Genomic DNA, 13338 nt, shown 5'->3' with positions numbered 1-13338 from the left:
GTAAGCTAATCCTGGAACGTCTGCAAACTGCGCTCCGGGGCAGTTGGCCCCAAGCCCGGTGGGGCGTTCGAGGGCTCCGGCCTCGCAGTGCTCCCGAGGCTGGCCGGCGGGTAGCCGGGTGGCCTTTATCTCTGTCCCCCTTTGTCCTTTTTATCTCAGGCTCTCCAGGAGGCCCGGGGGCCCGCTCTGTCTATCGCTCCCACCCCCCCGGCTGCACCGCCACTTCAATGACCGGCAGGTCGCGGGCTGCTGCTATTTCGAAGGCGCCGGAGGACCAGGTGCGCCCCGCGCCACTGCTGACCCGGACCGGGGCCGACGCCTGACCGGCGCCCTTGGGCACCGACGCGGCTGCGCCCGGCACGCCCCTGTGCGCTCCAGTCCGTTTTGGGCCCGTGAGGGGCAACCCCGGCCAGGATGGCCCCGGGTCGAGCTGTGGCTGGGCTCCTGCTGCTGGCGGCCGCTGGCCTCGGAGGGGAGGCGGACGGGCCTGGGCTCGCCTTCAGCGAGGATGTGCTGAGCGTGTTCGGCGCCAACCGGAGCCTGTCGGCGGCGCAGCTCGGGCGCCTGTTGGAGCGTCTGGGAGCCGCCCCCGAGGAGGGCGCCCCCGAGCCGGGACAGCTGCACTTCAACCAGGTACGGCCGGGTCGGGCCGCCCTTCCCCAAACGCCGGGGTGTCCGGAGACGTCCATTTGTACTTGAACGTTGATTAAAGGGGACAAGCGCAGGAGAAAGAACTTAGTTTTGTCTCTCATGTGTGAGGCGGGTCCTGCTTTTTTTTTTTTTTTTTAACTGGATCTGACTTTCTAGCCGGGGTTAAAGGGCTGGCGGTGACGAGGGAGCCAGAAATTGCAGTTTTATGCCCGATGAGTTGAGCCGTCAGACGCTTGTGGTTATAAGATTTTATGCAAAAGTTGATGAAGTAGTTGAGTGTGGGAAGCACCTTGAGAGATGCGTTTGAGATAGGAATGGCGCACCTAAGTCTTCCTGGCGGAGGTAGTGGCTCACAGGCTCTCCCGTTAACAGCCGCTTGATGGGTAACGACTGCTAGCGAGGTATAATATAGTTCTGTCTTCCCCATGTAAGTTACAGGAGGCACTTAGGGCTGAAGGGCTTACTGTATAGAGACCAGGAGGCCGAGAGGGCTCTGAGACCAAGATCACACATCCAACTGGTGATGGAACTGGGTTTAGAGCCATAGTTTTTGTTCATCTATCAGGTCAAAGGTTTGATTCTAATATTCATGCATTCATTCATTCAAACAAAAAGAAAAAAACCAAAAACCTATCTTAGTACAGATACACAGCATTAGTTAGGCGTTTGGTAATTCTTAAGATTTAAGGATCACCCTAAGTTACCTAGGCGCAATTAGGACCATACCTGTCAGTAAACCTCAAAAAGGGTATTAGGGATTCTTCGTTATTTCCATAATAAATAACCTATGATTATTTCTTAAAATTGTGAAATAAGCAAAGTGTGTTTTTAGCATCCTCCCCAGAAATCCCCACTCCTTTTTAAAACTCTGTTAACTCAGTGCTTTGATTGTTTTTTTTCCCCCTTCTGCTGTGGTTCCAGTGACAACTGATGATGAATGGCAGTATTCAGTACTTTCCGTATTGTTTGTCACTTCTGGGTGATGTTAGTTTGTGTTACAAAAGGTTTTGTGGTCCAAAATGTTTGAGAATGTTAAAAAATGTTTGGGAATGTTATACTGTTACTCTACTCCTGGAAATCTAGTTTCCCAATGTATCTGGCCTTTGATTACAATTAGGGAAATTTTAATCAGATAGTGAAGTGAATGTCGCTCAGTTGTGTCTTTGTGACCCCATGGATCATACAGTTCATGGAATTCTCCAGGCCAGAATACTGGAGTGGGTGGTGGTGGTGGTTTAGTTGCTAAGCCGTGTCCGACTCTTGCAACGCTATGGACTGTATGTAGCCCGCCAGGCTTTTCTGTCCATGGGATTCTCCAGGCAAGAATAAATACTGGACTGGGTAGCCCTTCCCTTCTCCAGGGGATCTACCCAACCCAGTGATTGAATCCAGGTCTCCCACATTGCAGGCAGATTCTTTACCAGCTGAGCCACCAGGGAAGCCCCTTTAATCCGACAAATTCTTTGCTGATAACCTTATAGTTTGGCATTCATTTTGTTAGAAATATCTTACCTCATTTAAAACATGCAGTACATAAGAAGTATAAGATTCTGATGCCATGAGGTGTCAGAGTGCGCGTCCTTTGATTTAGAAGGGTTTTATGGTCCTCTTATGCAAGTTCTTTAGTAAACTATCAGATTCTTGCAAGGCATTACATGCCAGAATGTAATGGCTAAGAAATGATACATTGGAAAAACTGAAATGACTTCATATTATATTGATGTTTTAGAAAATAAGACAAACAACTAACTTCATAAGTATTTTCCATCTAGTTGCAGACTCTTCAATCAAGGGAAACAGCTGAGCTGACTAAAGCATTTCTAGATAGGAGCAGGAGTGGTCGGTCATATGCTTGGAAAGAAGCTTGGGGACTTGACTTGCAGCTGCATATCTTTAGCCTACACATTGTTTTGACTTAAATTATCTCCTTAATCTTGCAATGTTTGGAGGTGCTGGTGAATTATAAAGGGACGAAAGACTCCTGAACCACACCTTGGCAGACAGTGGAAAATATACCTAAATAATTTAAGAAAGTTGCTTAAGTTTGTTAGCAATATGATTCCCAGTTTATGAGTAAGTAGGTACCTCAATAGGTAAATTATATCTATGTTGACACCTTGTTTTTCATTTTTCTGTTTGCATATTTAACTACCCTCATTATGGCCTCTGTGGACATCAAAAAGAGATGGGGAAAAGCCCATAATTACTTTGGAAACAAAGGGAAGCCAAGGAAAATTTATCACTTGATCAGACCTAGCAAACATCTGTTTGATGTTTTAAAAAAGTTCTACTGATAACAACCATCATCAGTTAAATGATGTCGAATGAAATACCATTCCAGAAGAATCTGTTAATTTGCTGGCATTTACAGCTGCTCCAGCAGGAGGCTATCCAAATTGGAGCAAAATTCAGGGCTGTTAATATCTCCATACCTTAAAGAAGGTAACTTCAGTTTCCTCACCTGCACAAAGTAGAATAAGAATAAATGTGAAAAACATGATTCTCTGACTTTGAAGACAGTTGAAAAGATAGAATTTATTTCTTTGGGCCAGGGATTTATTGAATCTTATATGAGATCTATTTACAAATGACATTATTTTTTTGGATGAGGGCTTAGGCCAGTTTTTCCGCAGACTACTGTGCTAAAAATTTAGACAGTCTCAGAAGGTTTTCTAATATTTTTTCAGTATCCCTAAATACTATTAGGAGAAGGAAATGGCAACCCACTCCAGTATTCTGCCTGGAAAATCCCATGGACGGAGGAGCCTGGTAGGTTACAGTCCATGGGGTCCTGAAGAGTCGGACACGACTGAGCGACTTAACTTTCCCTTTTCACTTTCATGAATTAGAGAAGGATATGGTAACCCCACTCTAGTATTTTTGCCTGGAGAATCCCAGGGACAGAGGAGCCTGGTGGGCTGTGGTCTAAGGGGTCGCACAGATTTGGACACGACTGAAGCGACTTAGCAGCAGCAGCAAGTACTATTAAATTAGTTTGTTGCTTTGGGACATCAAAGTGACCTGAGTTCAAACTGGAGACAATGGAATAGTTGAGTTTACTGTTTTGCTTCTTAAGGTTTCTGAGGGTACAAAGAGCAGGTAGAAGAAGCAGGCCAAACAAGTGAGAGGAAAGAGCTCTTTTATCTAAATGGGTCTCTGGGGCCCAAGACAAAGTGTAGGTCTGCTCTATCTGAGGGAGTTTCTGGAATACAAAGGGATCGCTTCTTGGCCTTTTGGCTAAGATCAAGTGTAGAATACAAAGGGAAGCCCCAACTGAGTAAATACCCTGGGTGATTAATTTAGGGGATTTAAGAATGGGCTCATGGAGAAGGAAATGGCAACCCACTCCAATATTCTTGCCTGGAAAATCCCATGGACGGAGGATCCTGGTAGGCTACAGTCCATGGGGTCGCAAAGAGTCGGACATGACTGAGTGACATTCACTTCTTCACTTCACTTCAAGAATGGGCTCAGTGCCACCTTTTATTTGTTTTGATAGTCCTTCTTTCTCATTCTCCAAGTGGTCTTTTCTCTTCATTTCTCCTTCAAAACCCCTCATTTCTAAATTATCACACTCAGCTGCAGGAAATGTTTCTATTTAAATCAGTCTCCTGGGGAGGGTTGGTGGGGGAGATGGTGATGTGGGTGTGGGTGTGGCAGGTTGTCCTGTGAGGCAGCCTTTGTTTCCCACCATCACTCAACCTTTGATTTTTTTTTAAATTTTTATTATTTTTTTTATTTTATTATTTTATTTTATTTTTTTGTGGTTTTTGTCATACATTGAAATGAATTAGCCATGGATTTACATGTATTCCCCATCCTGGTCCCTCTCACCTCCCTCTCCACCCAATCCCTCTGGGTCTTCCCAGTGCACCAGGCCCGAGCACTTGTCTCATGCATCAACCTTTGATTTTTGCGTCTCTCTCCTAACTTCATTTTTTTCATTTGATAAAAATCTTGCAGCATAGCTCCTGCATCTTATTTTTTTCATTCACAGGTTGTTTTAAAATATCTTTCAATTCATATTCAGTCTTCATAAAGCAATACTTGGAGTATGCCTCTCTTCTTTCAGTTCTCCATGAATTCTCTTGGCTGGTGAAGTCTAAATCTGGAGTTTGGCATTTGAGGCTCTGCACAGCAAGGTTAACCCTAAGATATCAACCTAACCTGCCCAGAGCTAGCACTCACTACATTAAACTAGTCATTCTTCTATGACTTCACCTTATATTTTTATTCAAGGTGATTCATTATCTTCATTATATTTATTTATCATTATATTTATTATTATATTTATTCAAGGAATATTCATTATCTTCCTTGCACCCTTTCCTGTTCCCAGATGGGTTGTCCTTCATTTACTTGAATTACCCTCTCAAACTCTTACACTTTTAAAAACCCAGCTACACTGTTCCGTAAAATATTTCTAGGACTTCACAGCCACTGCTGATTTGCCGATTTCTCTTTTTTTGAATTCTTGAAATTTTTTCATTATGCTGATGAGACTTAGCTATTCATGTGTTTTAGAAATATTTTGAATAACTACTATACTCTAATTAGAGTGGTCTTTTAAAAGTACGAACCTAACCATACTGCTCATTTTTTAAGAACAGTTAAATATCTTCAAGACAAACTTCAAACACTTTAAAGTGGCTTAAATCTTTTTATGGTCTGTTTCCTGTGTATTTCCCAAGTCTTATCCTTTGCTACTACTCCATTCTTCATAGACTGCTTGTAGTTCCTGGTTCTGCATACACATCTGCTTATGCTTTAGGTATCAGTTTAGACATTACTTCTTCCAAGAAGCCTTTCTTAGCCTGTTCAGGGGTTTTAGTAAAAGCCCCTGTTAATAATTGGTGCCTCTGCAATCATAACATATATTGAAATTGTAGTTTAATATGTAAATAATGTATATATATTTAAATTTTCTGCTCACATGGTTGAATGTCCTCCCCTCCTCCAATATGATTTTGAACAAATTGAAGGGAATGATCTGACTCATCTCTTCAGGGGCTAGTGTAATGCCTGGTACACAACACATATTCATTATATGTGTATATATATATATATACATATATATATATATATATATACATACACTTTTTTTTTTTAAGCCGAGCCAGGTGGCTTGTGGTGTCTTAGTTCCCTGACTAGGGATTGAACCTGGGCCCTCAGCAGTGAAAGCTCCATGTCCTAAACACTGGACCACCATGGAATTTCCCATTGTATATATTTTTGAATGAATGAGTGAAGATTGCTTAATACGGGTAAGGCAATTTGAGCCCTCACATGACTTTACAGTTTCTAGGTAGATGTATGACATAATGCATGTATGACTACAGTGTATAATAGAATGGTATATTTGATTAAAGAATTTTAAACAAAAGTGGAATGCGATCGGACTTGTGTTTTTAGAAAATTTCTCTGCATGAGAGTGTGGAATGTGTCAGAGTGGGTCGAGACAGGAACTAGGGAGGAAACTGCAGTGGTTTGTAGGCGTTGTAATGATTGCTTGAACCTGGAGAGGCCATCAGGAGGTAGCATAAAGGCTCTGCCTTCTCCTGGGAGAGCAGCCACGACTGAGGAGTGGGAAAAAAAGTCCCAAAGACAGGTATTTTTTACTGCAGCCTTTCGTCTGTAGTGGTCATGTAACTATTATTAGACCTTTCCTTTCATTAATTTATGGCCTGAGGATGCCAGAGGAAGAGGCACTGAGGTAACTGTTGGCTTATTTCAGTGGGGTCAGGCTAGTGGTCTGTAGCAAACACAGGAGTGTGTGTGTGTGGTTATTACATGCATATTATATGCATAGCTTGTGGTATGGGAGCGGGTAACAGTGCATTAGATGAAGGATGTGCTGGGAATCACTGATTATAGATGGATGAGAGAAAGTATCTGTTGTTGCCCTCCTTTTACCCCCCCCTTTTTTATGTTCTGAAAAATGGTGGGATCAGTGTCCTGGGAATGCCTTCCAGCCTGCCTGTTCAGGTGAAAAACTTGTCTGGAATGACAGGATGGAAGGGTGCGGTTGTACTTATGTCTTTGGGGCCTTTTCCTTCAAGACAATGGACTTATTCTGATTTATTATATCATTCTGTTTAACTTGACTGTGTACAGTGTGATCATTGTTTCCAAAAGGTTTTGAAAAAATGAGAGACACTCATAGCTCACTTGACCATGATGTCAAGCGCTTAGTTTGCTCCTTTGCCAGGGATGACGGTAGTCCATATGAGAAAATATCCTTCATTCTTTCTATATCTAACTCCCAAATTTGCATCTTCACCCACTACTCTAGGAGTCACATAGACCCTTGTGTGCATAACATAAATAATTATATCTAAGGATTTATCGTCTTTTTTTTCTTATTCTGTATGACATACTCTTAACCAATTTATTTGTATTAACACATTTCAAAAACACAACAATCCTATGATAACAATACCATTATTAACTTTACACAGGAGAAATATGTGGTTCCGAGAGATTATGTAACTCAACAAAAATCAAACAGTAAGTGGTAGAACCTCAGACAGTCCTAAATCCTGTCGACTAAGAAAGATGCACAACTTGAGAGCTGCGAGTTAAGTTTTATTTGGGGGCAAAGTGAGGACTGCAACTGAGGAGACAGCATCTCAGTTAGTTCTGAGAGACTGCTTCCAAGAGGCAGTGTGGGCCGAGGAAACCAGATCTGAAAGAGACATGTGCACCCCAATGTTCATCAAAGCACTGTTTATCATAGCCAGGACATGGAAGCAACCTAGATGCCCATCAGCAGACGAATGGATAAGGAAGCTGTGGTACACATACACCATGGAATATTACTCAGCTATTAAAAAGAATTCATTTGAATCAGTTCTAATGAGATGGATGGAACTGGAGCCCATTATACAGAGTGAAGTAAGCCAGAAAGATAAAGACCAATACAGTATACTAACACATATATATATGGAATTTAGAAAGATGGTAACCATAACCCTATATGCAAAACAGAAAAAGAGACACAGATGTATAGAACAGACTTGTGGACTCTGTGGGAGATGGCGAGGGTGGGATGTTTCAAGAGAACAGCATCGAAACATGTATATTATCTAGGGTGAAACAGATCACCAGCCCAGGTTGGATGCATGAGACAAGTGCTCGGACCTGGTGCACTGGGAAGACCCAGAGGGATCGGGCGGAGAGGGAGGTGGGAGGGGGGATCGGGATGGGGAATGCCTGTATATCCATGGCTGATTCATGTCAATGTATGACAAAGACTACTATAATATTGTAAAGTAGTTAGCCTCCAACTAATAAAAAAGAAAAAAGAAAAAAAAAGAAAGAAAAAGAAAAAAAAAAGCAGTGTGGGAAGGTCAATATATAATATTTTGGTGAAGGGGGAGTTCAATGCAATTGAGCACTTGTTTGACAAAAGGTTTTCTGCTAGTTATTAGGAGCTGATGTCATCATGAAGGGATTTAGTACTTTTCTAGATATGAGGAGATGCAAAGATTGGCTTATGAAATCAGTTCCTGAGAATATCTGACTATCAAAAGACCTGGAGCACAGAGAGCCTCACTCCACCTCGAACTCCCTCCGGGGGTGTTGAAGGTCAGCAGCACAGGGTTCAATCTCTGCAGGTGCAGGTGGCAGATGCCCTTGGTGTTCAGCCGCTGGCAATGCTCTTGGCAAGTGCCAGTTTGTAGTTGACAATACTTACAGTGGATTTTTTGAATTTTACTTTAGAAAATCATACTGTCTCTAGCCAGGGCAACTGTTACTTCAGATTTTGATCTAACCATCAATTACTTATCTACCTACATTGCTTGGTCACCTTAAGGGCAAAGAAATTATAATGATGATGATAGATCCTTGTCCTCAGAGAGCTTTTAATCTAAGAAATAGGTGGCAACTTGTGGGAAATATGTAAGGCAAAACTGCAGTAGTTAAATAACCACTGAAAGAAACATTACCAGACATATCACAAGACTGTGTGTGATTAATTGCCAAATGAACACTTTTGGTAGCATGCTGTATTAGTTGAAAAGAGTGAGGGAGCCTTTTGGGAAACACCTCGTGAAGGAGTTACTAGTCAGCCAGTTCTCTTTTTTTTTGAGAATTTGGCTTGTTTGGTTTGGCTTTTAAAATACTTATTTGATGAACATCTGCTAGTACCAAATGTCTGTGCTATTAATCACAAGATGGATTTGCCAGTGGGTTCCATGAATTCTCGAATAGAAGGAAAATTTATTTTATTTCTCTCTTATATGTTGAATTTTTCTTGGAGAAAATATTTTGGCAACAACAGTTCTCCTAATTCTGAGTTTCAGAGTTTTCCTGGAGAACGGCATATTAATCAACTTCTTTCTTCTGTGGATAGATTGTGGGTATGAGAGAAATACCCATGTCTAGTGTTAAATTTTTCAGTCTTGTTGTCACTTTTACTCTAAAATTCTACCAATGAATTTACTCTCTCTTCTGGCAGTTTAGAGTATACGTCTTTCTTTTTTTAAAAAAAATTGTGCTATATTCTCTCTGGCAGATAGTTCTTTTTTATACATATTAATTAATCATCTTTTTAATTTTTTTAATTGATGTACAATACTATATGCTACTGGTGTACAATATAGTGATTCACAGCTTTTAAAAATTGTACTTCATTTATAGTTATAAAATATTGGTTATGTTCCATACATTGTACAATATATCCTTGTAACTTATACATTGTAGTTTGCTCCTCTTAATCCTGCAAGTCCTCCTTTTTCATGCCTGTGAAGCAGCTGCATTGCTGACTGCACAATACTGGAGAAAGAGGATTGTGCATCGGTGCTAGGGAATGAGTTGAAGCAATGAGGAAAGAACAGAGTGTTTTAACAGAATTCCTAACTCTTGGACTCTCGTTACCGCTGAGATGAGAGTTTGAACTCTAACACAGTTATGAAGAGAGGGTGTAGTAAACTTTCCCCTTAATTGAGGTAGATCTTCATTTCTCTTTAGAGATGTTCAAAGTGGAGTAGCTGGGTGGGAGATTTTGAGTTTTCGTGCTTTCCATGGTTCACACCGTATTTCTGTTTCTTGAGGATGTCCACCTTGGGAGATGTTGAGGGGCAAAGTCTTCATCTTCCCATCATAAAAACCCATTGCTTTTCAACTATGACTGCAGCTTAAGAATTTTTTCTTTACACTCAGTAGACATTTGAATCCTCGAGGTTTTATTTCTTTTGCTGGTAGTAGGGGCTTGGGGAAGAAGACTCTTGAAAGAGTCCCTTGGACAGCAAGGAGATCAAACCAGTCAATACTAAAGGAAATCAACCCTGAATATTCATTGGAAGGACTGATGCTGAAGCTGAAACTCCAGTACTTTGGCCACCTGATGTGAAGAGCAGACTCACTGGAAAAGACCCTGCTGCTGGAAAAGATTGAGGGCAGGAGAAGGGAGTGACAGTGGATGAGATGATTGGATGGCATCACCGACTCAATGGATATGAATTTGAGCAAACTCCAGGAGGTTGTGAAGAACAGGAAAGGCTGGCATGCTGCAATCCATGGGGTCGTAAAGAGTCAGACACGAGTAAGCAACTGAATAACAACCACCAATGAGCTTGGGGGAGAAAATAGGAATATAAATAGGCATGGGAAATAGGCCTGAAGTTGAGAGGGATTCACATTTCTCAGGGAGAAGCAAAGCAACCTGCAGTGAGGGTTAGTCTAATGCGGTTGGTAATAAACAGTTTGCCAGTTACTTGGATTCAGAGTGTCATTTCCACAAGGGACTGTACACATTACTAAGTGCACACAGTTAATGTTAGGATCATTTGCAATGCAATTTGTGGGAAAAAAAAAAAGATTGTTACTAAACTCTAGACAACCTAAGAAACTTGTAGGTTTCAGAGAGTGTTCCCATTTCCAGTTCCAGGTGATGGTAGATTCTTGTTCGTAATTGAATATTGAAACTAATTTATTCTCCAACTGTTCCCAGTGTCTCTCTCAGGAGCCAAATGGGTTTGCTGAGTCTTGAGATTTATTTTTAAAGAAATGAAACTATCACTGAATTACCTTTGTGATGATGGAATTTTGGAACATAGAAAATCTTCAGAATGGAGCCTTGTTTAATTTGGTTTCCATATCCTTCCAAAGATCCTCTGTTGTTTTTCTTGGACTGAAGTTTAAGGAGAACAAAAACAAAAATCTGTGAATTCTAGATCAAAGGTGTTAACCTGAAAAGTAGTATTATGCCTTCCAAGTCCAAATATTTAGTACCTTACTTTATTTATACTTAACTGAATAGAGTAAAAAACTCAGGCGAGTCTTGATAAGGCCTCTAAGGCTTTATTTCTGTGAACCTAGTTCAAAAATAATACACTTGTCATCGATACATTCAGTGGGTTTCTTAGCTCTCTAACTATAGAAGAGAGTACAACAAAATGGTTAACAATTTATTCTTGGTAGTTAAACCAGGCCTGGGCTGAAATTCTAATTCTGTCACTTATTAGCTGGGGAATCACAGCCAAGTGACTTAACCTCCTTAATCCTTAGTTTTCACAACTGTGAACTGAAAGAATGAAACTTATCATAGGGTAGTTGTGAACTAAGATATATGAACAATAGTAATAATAATTACTGAGCATTCATTATATTTTAGGCATTTCTATATTTAGTGTATTACGTGTAGTAAATCAAACAAAGAAGCTGTTTTTTCCTGTATTACTTCAAATAGCAAATAAAAAGACAGTGCATGTAAAATACTTAGCCTGGCTCAAATTATGTGCTCAGTGTATAGTTATTTTCATTGTAATACTATGTTAGTTGATACGGCTTTGCAAGAGCTTAACTATCCTTAACAAAATTGTCTTTAACTGGAGGCCGGGGCACCTTAGGGTCAGTCAACTTAGAAGAAAGCACTGCTATAAAAAGAGGGCAGGGATTAATGAAATAAAAAGTTCAGTGAGAACTACATCAGTCCAGTGAATTTGGTGTTAGTTTCCATGGTGATTCTCCTCTTGAGAAAGACTTTACTATTTGCCTCTTCTTCCTTTTCATCAAACAGTAGTAATAAACTCCTGAAAATGTAAACATTAGAGACTAATGAAATAATTTGAGTATTTCAATAGACATTGAAATTGTAAACATTCCCTCTTTTCTGGAGGGCTTCAGAGGCTTTATTTAGGGGTTTTATAATTTTTTATGTTTGTAATTTTTGTTTTATAATTTTTGTCCAAAGTTTGCATCAATACTGAAATGTGAATGATTGGAAGTCCACATTATACTTGTAGAAATGGATGTAATTGTGGTTTTAAGTTCAAGACTTCCGTATGGGTTTTTCAAGCCAGAAGAATCCAGGGTTCTCCAGATTCAGTTGACTTTTTCAGTTGGAAAGTAGGTAAGAGAACAGGAACCACTGTGGTCTCACAGTGATACGTGAGGGACATTTCTCTTCAGGGATAGGGAAAGAGAAGTTAGCCCGAACTTCAAAGGAGAGGTAAAATTAGGAGGTCGATTCTGAGTTGAGTCACACACCCTGCTGTAAATGACTATTGAACATATATGATAGAAAACACATGGACCCTTCTATTAAGGAAGGCACCCTATTGATGATATCAGGTACTTGAGTTTTAGTATCAAATCATGATGCTCTACAGTTTTCTTTAGGAACAGAGATCTCAGAATTCGGGTATATCCTTTGGTTACTTTTCTTCCACATATTAATGAGAAAGTCTAGACACTGGATTAGAAAGTCTCTAATCTTGGGATGAATGCCATTTAAGTAAATGTTCAGTTAAGACCTTCACTCTCGCAGAGGAAGCAAGTCCTGGTAGTAGTGTTAGTTAACACTTATGGAGCACTTACCATGTGCCAGGCATTATATCTTCTTATGTACTATCCCAATAAGCCTCTTAATCTCACCGGGTAAGTACTCTAGGTATTCCATAAAGAAACCCAGTCTTGCTGAGACCTCCCTCAGCCTCATAGCTCAGAAATGGCAGAGTGAGGATTCCACTCCGGAGTGACTTGACTTCAAAACCTATGCTCTCTCCACTGTTGCTTCTCATATGGAAGAATATAATCCTGGTTTGTTTTCCAAAAATCTTAGTGCCTCATATATTATCCAAGTGCCTAGGTGTCAAGGTAGAACTGATGCCAGTTTTTTGAAGCCCCTGGAAACAGTACAATTTTTTTTTCAGTAAAGCAAGAAAAAAATTATTAATATTGTTTTTCCCTGCTGAACTGCTTGCAGGAATCAGGTCTAGTGTTAAAACATGATTGGTAATTCCTTCACAAGCTATTTTTCAACCTGACAATATTATTTCGTGATCATTGACATTTGATATTCCAAGCAGTATTGTCAGAGAATTAGAACATAGCAGTTTCCCCAGAAACTGAGGCACAAATAAGTCATCTGGCAGAAATCACCACGTGCCCAGATTTGTCTGGGAAAACAGAGGTACCAATTTTGAATCCTCAGTTCTTCTGCATTGTTCTGGTTTTAGGCAGGTGTTTCTTTAGTGTGGCTCTTATGCTATAAATCCCCTGAATATCCCATGCTCTTCATGCTTTAGTTGCTATATATAACTTGGGCAGTGGTAATATATTAAGCCTATTCTATTTTCTTACCTTCCAGACACTCCTCAGCACATTGTAGTCTGGCTGTTTCCCCAACACTTGCTTAAAATTGCTCTAAAGGATGTCACCCAGAATGTCTTATTGCTAAAT

General features: G+C 40.5%; 1 protein-coding gene across 3 annotated transcripts in view; it reads left to right on the top strand.

Annotated features, from left to right (window-relative positions):
- The window catches only part of SLC39A8 (solute carrier family 39 member 8), an 84375-nt gene that overhangs the window by 699 nt on the left and 70338 nt on the right, over positions 1-13338 (top strand). For all 3 annotated transcript variants that reach the window (XM_020901950.2, XM_020901949.2, XM_070452193.1), the window contains exon 2: positions 160-633. In XM_020901950.2, coding sequence (XP_020757609.1) covers positions 415-633 — 219 coding nt within the window. In that variant the 5' untranslated portion in view covers positions 160-414. The remainder of the gene's footprint in view (positions 1-159; positions 634-13338) is intronic.

Source organism: Odocoileus virginianus, chromosome 21, assembly GCF_023699985.2.
Source record: "Odocoileus virginianus isolate 20LAN1187 ecotype Illinois chromosome 21, Ovbor_1.2, whole genome shotgun sequence".
In the NCBI taxonomy this organism is placed as follows: Eukaryota; Metazoa; Chordata; class Mammalia; order Artiodactyla; family Cervidae; genus Odocoileus; species Odocoileus virginianus.
This window is presented reverse-complemented; position numbering and strand designations above follow the sequence as displayed.